Here is a 16,726-nt window from a genome sequence, read left to right on the forward strand (position 1 = left end):
TTCCTCTCTTACTACATTTTTTAAATTGGAAACAACTCAATGTTGATTCATGAAAACTTCCGTGATTTTTCTTTTCAGTGCGAAGAAAATTCCGCGAAAACTTCAAGGAATGATATTGATTTGTCCACTTTCGAAAAAATAAAACAAGAGCGGAGATTTTTAAACACCGCAAACAAGATACGTGGCCTGGTAGTTTCACCGTAATCCACGGGCGAAAATGCCAAAACAACGCATCGATATTCGTGCTCCTCAATTTGAACGTACCCCTGCCAAACGGATTTATGTGCATTAAGACATGAGCCCTGAGACCCATAAGAAAATATTAATAGTAGGGCTCACGTCATGGTGCACATAGTTCTGTTTGGCAGAAATACGTCCAATTGGCCCACAGCTACGTGACTCGAAAGCTGCAGAGCTTAACGATCAGGGAGGCGCCTACATTCGAGATGGCGCGAGGCCCAGACCGGTCTCTCCAATGACGAGACGAAGGTCTCACGGGCCGCTGGGCGACCTCCTCGCTGTTTGACCAACAGGCCGACACCCTCCCACGGCCGGAGCCAATGGGAGGCGACGAAGCCTCCGCGCCTCGCCGGGCGCTGTCCAGCAGGAAAACAGGAACGGACGCAAAAGAAAGGAGAAAGAAAATCAGTCGGAAACCAGAGCCAGGAACGAGGTGCTATCAAGTGCGACGATCGATCGTGTTGGCTCTTTCGCGGCGAGTCCAAACAAAGTGGTGTGAAATATGATCATCCAGATAAATTCTTGACACTTGCGTGCTTATTAATTCCCTTTCTCCTCCTCGGCAACGGGTGCAAAGATTTCATTTTAACTTGTTTGTGAATTGTTATTAAACCCCTGTGAATGGATCGGCCGGGCCCCGGATCGTTGGATGGAGGCGTTTTTTACGGTTAGGTGTCGAAATTATCTTCCCGGTGCGAGTGCGAGTCGGACTTATTTCGTCGCTTTGTTTTTCTTTCTTCTTTCTCTCTCGTCTCAAATTTCAAAGGTACGTGTCAAAATGTTGGTCAACACTTTCTTGTGATTTATTGATCAATTTTTTTTCTCGCTCAATTTGTACTTCGTGAGGCTTGTCAGAATGCGGGGGCCAGCTGGTTATGACAAATCAGTGGTGATATAGGTACACTACCCTTCTATGCAAACTTCAAAGCTGATGGTGTATAATCAAATCGGTTATGTGTTTACACCGAATAAATTTAGAATTCATCATCAACATCCGATAAAATTCTTAGATGGCCAATACATTGAAAATTCGAATTTTATATAATACCTAAGGAAGGGTCTTTACATGCATGCAGGAGCCGGCATAATGTTGACACAAATGAGGGTAAAGTCACATTTTCCTCCCTTTTTTCAAACGATTTCAAAACACTCCTCTTGCCGCAATTTATTATGACTAATTATGCTTCCGAACTTAACAAAAATTCGTGCAGGGGAATCATTGTATTTCTCCGAACAGACTTTGAGTCATTCTTGCGTTTTAAATAAGACTTTTGAAGACAACTTTATCTGATGTAAGACCGACAAAAGATAGACGGGTAAAAAAACAAGTTAATAGTTTTATTTAATCTACTTTTAGCCAGAAAAAGAGTCTACGATTTAAATTTTGGTGATTTCCCCGCGTCGAAATTTTGATTTGTTTTCTGACTCCAAACATAGAAAACAGTATGATCACGATTTTTACAAACATAAAAAATAAAAATAAAGAAATTTTCGAAAATTCTAAGTGTAGAGATATATTGTGTATTCAAAGTAAAAAGCATGAGAAGAAGTCTGCAATGCCACAAACTGAGTTACGTGGTCTGGAAGATTTACCGTCGTTATTTTATTAAAAGAACGCTTTTTGATATCTTTACACAACATTTTTGGAGGGCGTTCTTAACTAAAGTTCGTTTAAGTTCGCTTAGATGAGCAAAAAATAATCACGACATTCTGCAAAATAACAATTCTTGCTGCTTAAAAAAGTGTACGAAGGAAAATCTGAAAATTCGCTAACAGGTTGAAAAAAATAGCAAGAAAATTACGACTGGTGGAATTCAAAACTTCTCCAAACTCGTTTTCGAAATGCGACGTAGTACAGAGTGGATATTAATTTCCTAATAGTTTAAATCATGAAACCTCGCAAAAATCTAAGGAACATATTTCACACTGTGTAAGTGTTTAACCTTTGAATACACAATATGTATTATAAAGTGTCACTCCGTCCAATTTTGTGTAAGAGTATGATCTGACATACCTACAGCGTGATGTGACTCCTCGGGGTATTTGAAAAAACTTCCTAAAAAACCTACAATGGACCACTAGACAGGGTATGAATTTAAGCGATCTGATCCATCTTTCTTAATCAGAATTTCACGTAGAAAAAGATTCACACAACGAAAATTACTGAAACCAACTCCTAACGAAGATATTAACGTTTTTATTTCACATTGGTTACGAGGAATTTGAACTGCCCGCTCACAAGAAACTCAAAGCTCTACGTGCGAGTCAAATCGCCCACTACAACGGTTTCAGCAAGCTCCTCAATCGAGCAATGTTCATTTCCCACCATGTGTTGTTCAAACTATTAGCAATTTGCTATAACTGAGCCAAAGCGTCAAGATTGAGGTTGCTAGATTTTTATATCGCAGAGACTGTCATGATAACGTTTAGCGCGCGATGTGAATCACGTAGAGCATTGAGTTTTCATGAGCGGGTGGTTTGAATTCACGCATCAAGAATCAATAAATATCTTCGTAAGGAGTTGATTTCGGTAATTTTCGTTGTACGCAACGTATTCTACGTAAAATTTTGGCTGAGAAACATGTATCAGAATGCTGAATTTCATACCCTGTCTAATGGTCCATTATACCAATAACCAATTGATCGATTATAAATTCGCTCTAGAAAGATCCACAAACTCAAATCGTAAATATTCGGATTTAGCAAAAACATTAATTCGAAGGCTATAAATCGCTTGCCTTTCTGAAGAAGGACGACGCCAAAACGACTGTTGAAACCCAACGAAAATCTGGGATTTTCGCGTCTCACGGCCTAGGAGGACGAACGCCGCACGAGCCTTCAGACGAGGCCAAATTCTCCTCGAAGAAAAGAGAATTTTTAGGTGAAATTTTGAATATTTTTCTCCCGACAGTTTCAGGGAATTTGATTCGCAATTAATGTGATGGGTGCAGAAAAGGCTTTCTTGGTTGCGATTGCAGAATCACCACTGCTAATTTATACTTTCTAGAGGAAATCACTTGGTAAATTTTCTGAAATTTTGAGTTTGTAGAATTGTAAAATCATAAAGAAAATTGAGTAAAAGATACGACAAATTTCATACATTTGATTCTGTCATAATGGATAAAACGTTAGCGGAAATTCTGAGAAACCGTAACCAAGAAATGCCCTTTCTGCACCCGCAGCGCCCCAATTTAACCTACAGTATCTGAAAATTGCAAAGAAAAATATTCATAACCATCCTCGAAAATGAATGTTCCATGGTGAGAGATTTGGCAACATCTGGATGTTCATACGACGGTCTTTCCTAAGCGTGGCATATACTGACATTTCCGGTCGTTTCCCATTCATCCTCGTCGGAGGAAAACCATGAATGGACTCGTGAGTAAAAGCGACTCGTTAGATTTCCTAGTTAGATTAAGTGTGTTTCATAGTGAGAGATTTGAAAATATGGACGTATTTATGCTAAAAAGGAACTACAGACGTGTGGGGAAGATGGGGTGTGCTCGTTTCAGCTGCTTAAAAAACAATGTAAAGGTGGGCGTGATTCCTTTTGGTGAAATGGAAAAGTGGGATTTTACACTTTGTAAATCAAGAGGAACCGAAGCGCCAAAATATGCTAACTCATGAGCCGTGGGCATGTGACAAGAGCGTTGTGGTCAGGGCTCATGTCGCTCAGTGGATCGAGTCAATTAGAAAGGTCGGACATGACATTTTTTACTAAAGCTGCAAATTTTGATGATTATTTCGTCAGATTTTACATTCCAAAGAGTGCTTTTACAAGAAAATTTCACAAGGAAACCAATTGAACCCTTTTCAGAACCTCAAAGTTTAGTATGAACGGAGTCATAAGCGTTTGAAGTTTCCAAATTTTGTCCGACCTCTCCTATTGACTCGATCCACTGTGCGTCGTCTCCGTCGTCGCCGCTGACGTCACTGGCGCTTTAACTCTTATTCATTTTTAATAAAATTTTTAATAAAATAATCGAAATTTTTGAAAAACACTAAAAGCTGTATTAAAACTTTTAAAACTTTTTTGAAAAACTCACGCTTTCACTAATTGATTATTTTTCGAAAAATAGTTCAGTCAGCTGATGATGGTGGCCCGGGTAGCCGTCGAAACGCGTCCGAAAAATAATCAATTAGTGAAAGCGTGAGTTTTTCAAAAAAGTTTTAAAAGTCTTATTCATTCTTACGACCCTCAACTAACGAGCACACTCCTTCTTTTCCACCCGTTTCTGGCCCCTTTTAGCATAAATACGTCCATATCTGGATGTACATACGACGTTTTTTCTTAGCGCGGCAGTACATTTCCGGTCGTTTCCCATTCATCCTCGTCGGGGGAAAACCATGAATGGACTCGTAGTAAAAGCGACTCGTTAGATTTCCTAGTTAGATTAAGAGCGCTCAGGGGTGAAGACAGAACAACGTGAGTCATATTTTGAAAATACTGCCTATGGAATCGAAACGCGGCAGGTATCGGCAAAACCCCAGGAAGGTAAAAGGTGCTTCGGCTTAATGACTGGACGTTTTAAATCAATGGGACCTATCTCCGTCAAACGTGGGCCCTGAGACCCTTAGGAATACTCGCATGGCAGGGCTCATGTCACAATGAGGATAGTTCCTTTTGATTTAAATAGTCGTGTTGAGCTCGGTCTCAAGGTAAGGCAGAACCAAGGTTTGTTTATCCGCGGGGCCTAAAAGGCTGAATTTTATTGCACCGCACCCGCTTGACACGCCGCTCGACTGGCGGCTCGTCCAGGTAAGGTGACGCCACCGGGAAAAAGGAAGGTCACGGTGTTGTCGGATTTAATGGTAACCTTGTGAAAAACCGGAAGTGACGTATTCGTCGATTGAAGAGTGGAAATGCAAAACTTCGAAAGCGCCATCAGGAGTTGCTAAGATTGTGTCGGATCAAATGGTACCTTGTGCATAACCGGAAGTGACGTACACTGGAAAAAAAACACATTGGATCTAGAGTCCAGACTCTTAAAAACATCGACAAGATTAAATACTCTTGATTCAATCAGATTTAAGCTTAAATCAAGAACCAAACCCCTTAATTTGAGCGGATTTCCTTTTGATTTAAGCTTAGGTAAATCTGATTGAAGAGTCATTTTTCTTGTCAATGTTTTTAAGAGTCTGGACTCTAGATCCAATGTGGTTTTTTTTTTCCAGTGTAGATATTCATCGATTGAAGAGTGGAAATGCAAAATCTCGTAAGCGCCATCAGGCGTTGCTGGGATTGTGCGGTTCAAATGAGAAACTGCAGGAATATTTCCGTTTATGACGTGACAGACTACCAGTCATGCCGTGATTTTTAAATGGGAAAATACTCAACGCGATTCCTTAAAAACTTTTCTGACCTTTTTTCTCCATGTGAGGTTTTACTTGAAAAAAAATTCTCTTGGATTCAGAGTGCAGACTCTTAAACAATTTGATAAGAAAAAACACTCTTGACTCAAATGGATTTTGTTTGAATCAAGAGCCAAGCGGCCTCTTTGACTTATGACTTTTTACTCAAATCTTCTAAAGAATATCCTTCGCAATTTTCTCATTTGAAAATTAAAAATAGACATTTATATAAATTGTCTAAAAACTGAATATTTCATGAGAGTATAGATTTTAATAAAATTCGAACACACAACTACTACTCTCTTCAGCACTGCCGTACTGTGGATCGAGTCAATTGAAGAGGTCGGACATGAAATTATTGACTAAAACTGCAAATTTTGATGTTTATTTCGTCACATTTCAAATTTAAAGGGATGCTTTTGCTAGAAAATTTTACTAGGAAACCGATGGAGCCACTTTTAGAACCTCAAAGTTGTGTACAAACGGAGGCACAAGCGTTCAAAGTTTCCAAATTTTGTCCGACCTCCCCCATTGACTCTATCCACTGTGTGCCGTACTGTTTTAAACATGAGGGAAAAGGATCAGCGATCAGGCTGATTTGGCATCACCGCTTTATGCTAATAATATTGGCAGGTTCATCATGGTCCTTTGTCGGCTACCACCCCGCGACCCCGCCTAAGGACGAGATTTTCTGACGAAAGGGAAACTCACCCTCATTCGGTCGTCCGTTCATCCCTTTGTTACAGCATTCCTGGCCAGCAGCCCTGCGCGTTCTCACGACTTGTCAAGTGCGCTGATTTGCGATTTTCTTTGGCGCAGGAGCCCTTTGCGATTTTCCTCCCTTTTCATCCTTCGACGGCTTTCTTTGCATTTTCCGAGCAGGCCGGTCTTTTTAAATGACGAGCCGGTATTGTGAATTGGTCTGTTTCGACAGATGACCCGGTTTCTCAGGTATACGGACAATATTGTGACCAATGGGCGAGAAAATTGTCGACCTATTCAAATCCTGTGAAAATATCAGAAAGTGTTTGTTTGCGTAGCCTACACCAGAGTGTTTTCGATGGGCGAAAACCTTCGGGGCTTCTTCGGCAAGAAGAGAGACGCATGATTGACTTTGAAATGTTTCCCTTTTCAAATGTCGTATGCCACATATTTCAGTTCGTTTTCACAGATGAAGAAGTTCTCTTGAATGACCTCCAGTGACGCACTTATGAATGACGCGCACTGGAAAAGAAAACACATTGGATCTAGAGTCCCGACTCTTGAAAACATCGACAAGAAAAAGTTCTAGAAGAGAAAGTTCTAGAGAAAGTTCTAGTATCAGAATCTAGCTTACCTATATCAAGAACCAAGCCTCTTAATTTAAGCGGATTTCGTTTTGATTCAAGCAAAAATCCGATTGAATCAAGAGTATTTTTCTTGTCAATGTTTTCAAGAGTCTGGACTCTAGATGTGTTTTTTTTTCCAGTGCGGCTGTACATGATTCTATGATGAGGTATAGTCCCTCAAGAAATTTGCGCCCTTTCTTATAAGCAAGCACTCACGCTGGTCCTAGAATTTCGTTTTGATGATGAGACTTTTAAATCAGTAGGAATTAATAGAATACATATAGACGCCATATTATTACGGCCAATTTAAAAGAAAATGATGTTCGTCGAAAAATATGCAGATCGGCGGACAGTATGCATCATGTTCATGTTCTCTCATTTTAGTCTTATTACCACGAATATTCATCAATATCGATCGAACAAACCTAGTATTTGAATATACTTTGTTTTTTCCTTACTGATTTTTATCTAAGTTTACGAAACTATCAAATCAAGGCTCTGTATTTATAGCCACGATGAACTTCTAATACAAGTGACTAGTTGCCGTTCTAAATAGACTCAAATGTTAATGGTCTGGTCGGTACCTTACAAGATTTGGCCGAAATTGTGATAGACTTTCTTTCAAAATATTTGCGTGACTAAAATATAATACCTTATCGATAAATTTAAAATTAGCTTCCAGTCAGAATGAAGAATTCATTACATCGTCGCAACACTGTAATTATTACAGAAACTAACAGAAACTAGAGGCTAGCGATTACCAAACACAACGCGATTCAAAATCCAGGGTTTTTTGGTTGCAAAGACCCTCTACGTATTTAAGTTCTTGGAGTACATGCATGGATTAGGTGGATTTTTCATTTTTCTCTTTCAGTATTTCTTTAGTTAATTGTATTTTATCTTTGGAACCAATCGACAGACTGATAAGGCACATCCATCTTGAAATCGATAAATCGTCAACTTTTCTTACGCAGCGTTTGAGTCTCCTCGGTATTCTTCATATTATACACCCGTGCGCGTGCATGTCGATGTCTCCACAGTATCGTATGAGCCAGAATCAATTTTAATAATCAAATATTTAAAAACTCTGTCGATCTGATGATACACTCCACAAAAAATTGATCAGGGAATACCCCAAGTTACATCGTGGAAGCTGCGTAACGAAAGTTTGGCAAAACTGGTGTATATCCATGGCGAGGCGTGGTAAATCGACTATCGATATTTTCCCTTTTGAAACTTTGGTAAAGAATCGATTATTATGACGTTCGATGCGGACGCCCCGATAATCGATCTTTTTCCATAGGTTTGAATGTCAAATCAATCGATACATCGCAAATCACGCCTCGCCACTGGATATATCCCTTGCGTGTGTTTTCTGTGTAAGTTTTTTTGTGTTCCTTGGTTTGTATATTCGTTTATTAAAGTGCATTTTTCATCATTTAAATGATTCCAGGGTGGATTGGTGTAATCTGGGACAGAGATGACGAACTCCCAGAGTCTGTCGACAGCGCCGGTCGAATCGGACTTGAATGCCAACAGCTTAAAGGATGAAGAAAGTTCCCTCGTCACATTAGAAGATCGCGATTTATGGATTAAGTTTCAAAGTCTCACTAATGAAATGATTGTCACCAAAAACGGCAGGTATGAAGTCAAATTTCAGAATAACTTCTTCCACCAAGCAATAGGCTATTACGACACTGAAAGACTTGAGCGTTATGATTTCATAATGTTTTTAAGTTGCGAAAGTTTCATGATATTTTTTGATCTGCATGGGTTGTCTAAATTCTGTCAACCCGAAATTGTACAGTGATATCATACTTATATCAAATCGATATCATCTTAATGTATGTTAATATGCTGAATCAACATCAGAGTTGATTTCATCATCGTTGCAGACTGATTCCGTCCAAAGTCAAAAATGCTCGCATCTCGATTGCTGCGTTATAATTTTGTCTCCCCTATTTAATTTTTTGAAAGGAATAGGAAATCAACTTTGTTGTTTGGAATTAGCTTAGAATATTCTTCAAATAAGGAAAAAAATCTCAAAATTTGCCGAAATTAAGCTCATCAGCCCACCATTTTTTAAAAAAAAAAAAAAAAAATCTGCGAGAAGTTTACAAAATCTTAAGCCGAGATATTTGGTTTCCAAGTTTAAGCCATCAATGTCTTAGGAATTTTTTAACATATGAGGCGTTTTGTACATATATTTTCACCATTAGGAACGAAACGATGAGACTCGCGCGTATTTGTAAAACATCAGCAGCATCACAGCTACTATTCATTAGGCTATTGTATCAAAGAATCAGCAGCCTCGATCAATATTAAAATGATGTTTTTTTCCTTGTGTCCTAGGCGCATGTTCCCGGTAGTAAAAGTAAATGTCAGAGGATTAGACCAAAGTGCCATGTATACTGTGTTATTAGAATTTGTACAAATTGAGCAGCATAGGTAAGTTGTTACGATGTATTGTGCGCAAGCTATTTAATCTCTGTTTTGAAAAAAAAAGGAAATCGTGCCTTTGCCGTTTCTAAAATCTCTATGTGTCTTTCTGAAAACAGTTTATCTACTCATAAATCAGTGGCGTTGGGTCGGGGGGGGGGGGGAGAAAGAAAGGCAGATTGGAGTAGTAGTGGAGTAAGATTTAATTTAATGCACTGTAGTAATTTAATTTTGTTTAATGCAATGCATTTTTTAAAAATTTATATAATTTAATGCACTTGTAATGCACAAAATTGACGGAATTTTGGATGGAAAGTGCACTGTATATTTTGTGTGAAAACAGGAATCGAGTAATTCGAGTTTGCAACCTTGGAATAGAGATATACGTTTCTTCGTCCGGGAAACAACGAATTCACCGATGAATCTAATCATTGGCGGATCCAAGCAAATTGGCAACGTTGTCTTTTCTCCATTTAAACGTATGGAAATGTATCGCTTCTTGGCGGGGCCAGGTGCTCCGACGAGAATCGATTATTTAGCATAGGTTTAAATGGAGGAAATCCTGTGTTGCCAAATTGCTGGATCCGCCTATTTGAATATTTGTTTTATAAAAAAAAACTAATATTGGAATCGAATGATCATAATGTATCTCAAGAATAATTCTAGAATATTCTCACCTTTTCAATAATTATTTTGAAACCATCAATCGTTATATTCTCAGTGTTCACGGACTTGTAATTCTTGCATCCTTCTTGCCCAAGGGCAGCGCAGAATATCTGGAAGGCTCACGGGTTTAGCTTTTTTAAATCACCCCAACTTTCCAATCACATTTTCGCCAAGTCTAGCGTATGAAGGTGGAGCTTTCAGAAAATCGCACAAAACTATTTGTTGAGTTTAGAAATTAATTTTTTTTCGATTTTTTAAATTATTTAGCCGCTTATTTTTTCCCTCCCCAGGTGGAAATATGTCAATGGCGAATGGGTACCAGGTGGGAAAGCTGAGGCTGCGCCAATGAACCCGATTTACGTCCATCCAGAATCGCCAAATTTCGGTGCCCACTGGATGAAGGATTCCATTTCATTTGCCAAAGTCAAACTAACTAATAAAACAAATGGATCTGGCCAGGTATGGAAGTTTTTAGGCACTTTGACTGATTAATTCCTTTGACTTTTAAAAATCAGCACCTATACAGTTGCTCTTACAGTGGTCTGGAATACCCGACGTGATGATCCAAGCATGTCAAAAAGTTTTTAGAGTATAAAGGTTTCAATGATTATTTTAGGTATCCAATTGGAAGCTACTGCAGCCATCCGTGTTTAGGGCACCTGCCTTCCTTCTACGTTTTAAATGTTACTTTTTCCAGGGCAGTATTGGTCAACTAGCAAACCCGTAAGCGTGACTGATGATATGATACCACTATTCGACCACGTGGGAGCTTGTGTTGCCTACACGAAGAATTGAAGGCAAACTAGCATTTCGTTAAAATTGTGTGGGTCTCGAGTGAGCGTGAAATTTCATTATGATACCATAGTTCGACCCATGAAAGCCCGTATTTGTCGAACATAAGTCCAACATCTATGTTAATTCAATAAACTTTTAAAATGTATTTTTCTTAAAACTATTTTGCTCAGAAGTACGCAGTGCAACCGGATTTTTTTAGATTATTGAAATAAAAATTTTGCAATTCTACAATTTCAAGAGCTTCATGCGCTAAGATTGCGATTAGCGACCATATAATTAACGTACGAGTAAGAGCATACATAATTATTTTTTGAAAATAAATGCGTAGTTAAGTATCATGTTAAGAATGTGGCACGTGAGAAAACTTCACGGTTTCTTAATAAGTAGATGAGGTATGCTGTCAAAGTGTAAAGGATCGCAAAATGTGTTTAAGAAAAAAATCAATCACATTCAGGATTCAGTCGTCTGCAAATTTAAGAGATTCATTTCTTTGGTAATAGCACTCTACATATTTCTCAGTAGGCACAGAAATGACAGAGAAGCTTTCTCTCTTTTTCCAGATCATGTTGAATTCGCTGCATAAGTACGAACCTAGGATACACATCGTCCAAGTAGGCTCTGAGCAAAGGAACAAAGTCACATGTCCGTTCCCAGAGACCCAATTTATAGCTGTGACCGCGTATCAGAATGAAGAGGTGAGCCAGTGAAATAGTTACTTGACATTATGTCAAACAGATTAATTTATCAAAACCAACATTTTTCACTTAAATTAAATTCTTAACATGGTATCAGATATTATCTTTCAACTCGATGCTTTTATGATCAATTTTAAAATTTTTTAAAGAAAAACTTCAAAATATTTTCTCCTAAACCTGTCAGCTTATAATTTCTGTCCACATTTAATATCAGTAGTTAATACGTCGATGAACAGTGTTATCATTAAAACTTAGATAATAATTTCTGGAGATGTTTTTTGATGCTATATGCACTACAGGTTCTGCGACTTTTGTCTTCTACGACAAGCAGAGGACTAGCCAGAAAATTTTAATGGTGAGGTGTCTTTTGATTAAACATTTTTCCATGGGAGCTGGGACATGGGAGGGTCGAAAGGTGAAATATTTCTGAAAATATCGGAAAATTTCTTCTTTTTTGAGGTGAGATTGGGATGATCTCCGACTCTTCGATCAGTGGCGATGCATGAATGAACGATTTCCATTATTTTCCCATTTGATGCAATGGTAAAGAATCGATTTTTAAGATGTTCATTGCGAAATCTCTGTTTATCAATACTTTTCCATAGGTTTTAATGACTGATAAATCGATACATCGCAAAGCACGCCACGCGCCACGCCACTGTCTTCGGTACCTACGTTTCTAACCACGAGGAAGAAGGAGGCAAAAGCTTGCACTGTGGAGAATGTTGCCTCAAAAAACAGATTTGATGCCGAACAAAAGCTCGACATGAAATATATATTTGTCTCTTCGCAAAAGGGCCTCACTCCAAAGAGAGTGAAGTGTAGAAACAATGAATATCCTTCATCAGTAATTCAATTTCTCATTTATTTTACAGGTAACGTCTCTAAAAATCAAATACAATCCATTCGCAAAGGCGTTTTTAGATGCCAAGGAAAGACCGTCGGAGAATGCGTATCAAAGAGAGACCAACACTTCACAGTCTTCTCAATATTCACAATGCAAAAGTAGTAAGTAGTTCTTATTATTTTGTGTATACTTAAAGTGTTAATTACCTGAAGGAAAACTTTGAATCGTCAACATGCATAAACGGCTAGACAGACGAAAAATTACGGGACCGCTAAAAATAAATGAAATATCAACTGTAACATCAGGAAATTACCAGTGTTGTTTTCTGATGAGTGTTTATAAAAAGTAGAATAAGACAAAAGGGTATGGCGGTAAAGTAAATACTTAGTTATTTCGCCTTTAATTTTCTGGTTAAGCCCGAAGACATCTTCTGTGTTGCAGATATTGAGTTGCTTGGAGGACAAGGCGCATGAGTGAAGTTTTTGGAAAAATTGAGATTTTTAATGATTTCAAGGAAAACTAGTCTTAATGCATAGTCTGTGAAAAATTCGCTAAAAAATTCCAATATTTAAGCAGAAAAAGTCAGTTTGAACCTTCTTTCCGCCACAAGTATCCATGTAATTCCGAAATTTCAAACAAGTATTTCTCGGAATAGGAAAAACTGCACTTATGCTTCTTGTTCTCCATGCCCCTCAGTTGTCTCACGGAGCGATATAATTGTGTGCTTTTCGAATAGGTAATTTTATTCGCGCTTCGCGGTATAATTGTTGCCTATGCTGCGAAATTGAAGGCTAATCGCAGGGGTGGTATATTGGTTCTATTAAAGTTTATGGAGCGGGATTAGTATGTGTTCTTCGGATAGATAACTATTCGCGCTCTGTTGTAGATATGTTGCCTATGCACCGAAATTGAAGGAGAAGCCCCGCACATCGTTTGTTTGGTTTACCTACTCAAAGGAAAATATCAATGTTTTCAAACAGCTGAATAGATTCTCAGTAGATTCGGTACTTTATCATTTCTCTGCAGTACTCAAAATTTTTATCTCTCGTTTTTCTCCCTCATCTTTTCTTCTTTCTCTCATTTTAGCGCCCTTATTATGTGATGGCGCCTGTTGCAGCCAATCCTCATGTGCCATCTTTTACTTCAGCCCCACTGCATTAAATAGTTTTATAGGACTCTTCATCGTGTGAAGTTCATGTTTTTGTTACAAAAGATTCATTATGAAAAAAGATGCTTTTCCGTTGTTAATTCCTTGTTGTTAATTTTCAGTTACAGCGAGTTCGTGGCTGGTGCCGTCCGTTCAAAGTTCTGTCCATTCAAGTTATGACCGAGGTATATCGAGTAGTAGACATCACAGGCATTCACCTTATCCTCCAAGGTCCATACCAAGTTCCCAATCCTCACAATCAATTGGTAAGAATCGCATGAGTATAGATTCCTTTGCGTGGTTTTCACAGCCAAACTTTGTATATTCGTTTACTTCCTATCTGTTTTTAAAGCATAAAAGCGGCGGTTTGATGCTGCTTTTAACAGAAGCGAACAAAAGTAAGCGCTCTGAATGAAAAAATGGGGCTAACTCGTCCGGAGGGGACTAAGGGGCTTATTCATTCCGTGACATGCACTGTCATTTGCTAATCTTGAAAGTTCGAAACAATGGACTCTGGTCATTTTAATGTATGGACAATAATTGATACCAATCGATTTTAGGATAAACAGCGCTGCCTTATCGAGATTGATTATTTATGATGCAGTTAAATAGAGGGAAAACAGTTTTGCCAATTTGCAGTGATTTTTAGACGTCGCAACATAAGTATCGATGACTAAAAACTGAAACACGTATCTCCATTGTGGTGTTTCCAAATGTCCAGCTCTGGCTCATATTCCCGGAGAGTAACAAGTTAACATTATACCTTGAAATTCATACAGAATATTTTGCTAACAGAGAAGAAAAATCAAGGAAGTTTTCAAAACATCATGCTTAGTAGTTTGTCAATAAAAAAAATGAGGTATTAGTTTGCAAGATCGCAAACAGAGATATATGGACTGCATTTTGCAATTTGAAACTATAAATTCTGGCCCGGTTTGAAAACAACGTATGTGCCATTAGTTTCCTGCGCACATAAGCGTTTTTTTCAGATGAGCCAGAATTTTTAGTTCCAAATTGCAAAATGCAGTCCATGATGATCTCACAGCTCACACTTTGGTCATCGATACGATATACGTGTCTTTCCCTCGGCCCTGCGATTACACCAGGCCTTAAAATCGTATACCATTTGATTGCAGGCGGATACCCATGCGACCTGCCCTCGGACTCGACATCCCCAGCGGGTCTCTGCTCAGTGGCTAGCTTCAGCTGGGGGGCCCAAAGCCCACCCCCGCTCTTCAGCTCCTCCATCTCGCCACCACCCCCGCTGGCCATCATCACGACGTCGCAGTCCCCCATGACGTGCCCCTCGCCCGTCTCCAACTACTCCGGCTGGCACCCCTTCCCACCACCGCCACCGCCCCCCGACCAGTACCCCCTGCACCACTACCAGCACGAGTACATCCCCCTGCCGATCATCCACTCGGAGTACCACCACCCCCTCGTCGACGCCAACGAGCGGTGCAACCTCTTCGTGGACTACGACCACGCCCGCATGGCCCAGGTCAAGGAGGAGGAGGCCTACCGGGAGCAACTCTCGCCCCCCGCCCCTCCGCCACAGAGAAGCCCCTTCGTCATCGATGCATGGCCCCAGCTCACCACTGCGCCCACGCATACCAACCTGTAGCGCTGCCAAGAATCATGACGATAGGGAAATGATTCGGTAGTGCTGGTCACACACTGGAAAAGGAATTCTCTCGGATCCAGAGTCCAGCGGGCTTATAGTTGAAATTGGTGGACGAAGTGATAGACAAAGAAGACAATAAATATATGGAGGGAGCCTATTGGTGGAAGCGAGTGGTTGCTATGGACAAAGGCAGTAGGTAACAGACTTACTATTATAATAGCAACCCACGAGAAACCCTATAGTTAGTCAGCATCATTTTCTCCCATATTGCCATTAACAGCTACCCATTTCAACCAATAGGATCGCTTCATACTCCCGGTGTCCTCTTGGCCTATCGCTTTGTCTATCAATTTCAACAATCAGCCTGCTGATTCATAAAACATTTGACAAGAAAAAATACCCTCGATTCAATCAGATTCTTGCCCGAATTGAGAGCCAAGCCAGTTAATTTATAAGCAGATCTTCTGTCGATTCAAGCGAAAATCTATACTTTTTCGTGTCAAATTTTTCGAGAGTCTGGACTCTATAGATTCAGGAGACTTTTTTTCCAGCGCAGAATCGTGTTCCAATGCTTGAATTTTAAATATCAGCAAAAAAAGAAAGATCTGCAGGAGTATGAGGCCCGATTTATATTTTTAGCGCCCTGCGATGAACTTTGGTTGGCGTCCTAAGGGTGGGAGTTGCCAGACCTCCCCTTTCTTCCAGAAACAATAAGAATGTTTCAAATCCACCTTTAGAAAAAATAATTTCAAATAGTTTTGAAGTGTACGTCCTTTTGAGAAAATATAGATGTTCAAAAAAAAAAATTGAAATATAATTTTTAATACGCAAGTTTTTAATCTGTACCCAACATTTAAACCCTTTTGTAATATGCGGCGAATTCAATATCCCTGCAGTTGGTCAATATGTTCCCAGTTCATTGTTAAAACACTAATTTAATGAGAGTGTATATGCAAATAATTAAATAAGACCAATTAAATGAATACCCGATACTTGAGCCCCATATAATCCATATAATCCCTGTGAATTTGTACATAGAAATGTCATTAATTATTTAAATCAGATATATATTAATTTATTTTGTATATTATCAATTTGTAAATAACGGAGTGCTCAATACCAACTTTGAGCACGCTTTCAATCCGAAATATCAGATATCCTGTAATTTCGATCGATTTGAAAGAATAATTTCTGCACCATTTGAGCAAATGTATTAAACAGAAGGTATCCTCTGATCTTCGCCTCCGGTGATGAATATTGTATGGCGAACGGTTAGATTTGTGTACATTTTTGTTATTATTAAAAGTTGAAAAAAATAAAAGTGCAAGTAATAAATTTTGACTTTTCCAATACGCTCATTTATAAAGGCTCGCCTGTCTATCAATTATGGGGCATGGAGGACAAGGCGCATTAGTGCAGTTTTTGACAAATTTGAGATATTAATGATTTCAAGTAAAACGAGTCTTAATGCATACTCTGTGAAAAATTATCGCTCCAAAATTCCAATTTTTAAGCATCAAAAAGTCAGTTGGAACTCTCCTTCCGCCATAAGGATCCATGTAATTTCGAAACTTCAAACACGTGTTTCTCGAA

The 16,726-nt window shown here is 39.0% G+C and overlaps 1 protein-coding gene across 1 annotated transcript; it reads left to right on the forward strand.

The window, feature by feature from the left end:
* Positions 1-398: 398 nt before the first annotated feature.
* byn (T-domain transcriptional activator brachyenteron) lies at positions 399-16,472 on the forward strand. Its single transcript, XM_019057206.2, has 8 exons — positions 399-1,006; positions 8,374-8,561; positions 9,273-9,368; positions 10,316-10,484; positions 11,381-11,515; positions 12,391-12,523; positions 13,632-13,775; positions 14,646-16,472. The coding sequence occupies exons 2-8, from the start codon at positions 8,401-8,403 to the stop codon at positions 15,131-15,133; spliced, it is 1,326 nt and encodes a 441-aa protein (XP_018912751.2). The 5' UTR covers positions 399-1,006; positions 8,374-8,400; the 3' UTR covers positions 15,134-16,472.
* Positions 16,473-16,726: the final 254 nt, after the last annotated feature.

Source organism: Bemisia tabaci, chromosome 7 (assembly GCF_918797505.1).
Source record: "Bemisia tabaci chromosome 7, PGI_BMITA_v3".
In the NCBI taxonomy this organism is placed as follows: Eukaryota; Metazoa; Arthropoda; class Insecta; order Hemiptera; family Aleyrodidae; genus Bemisia; species Bemisia tabaci.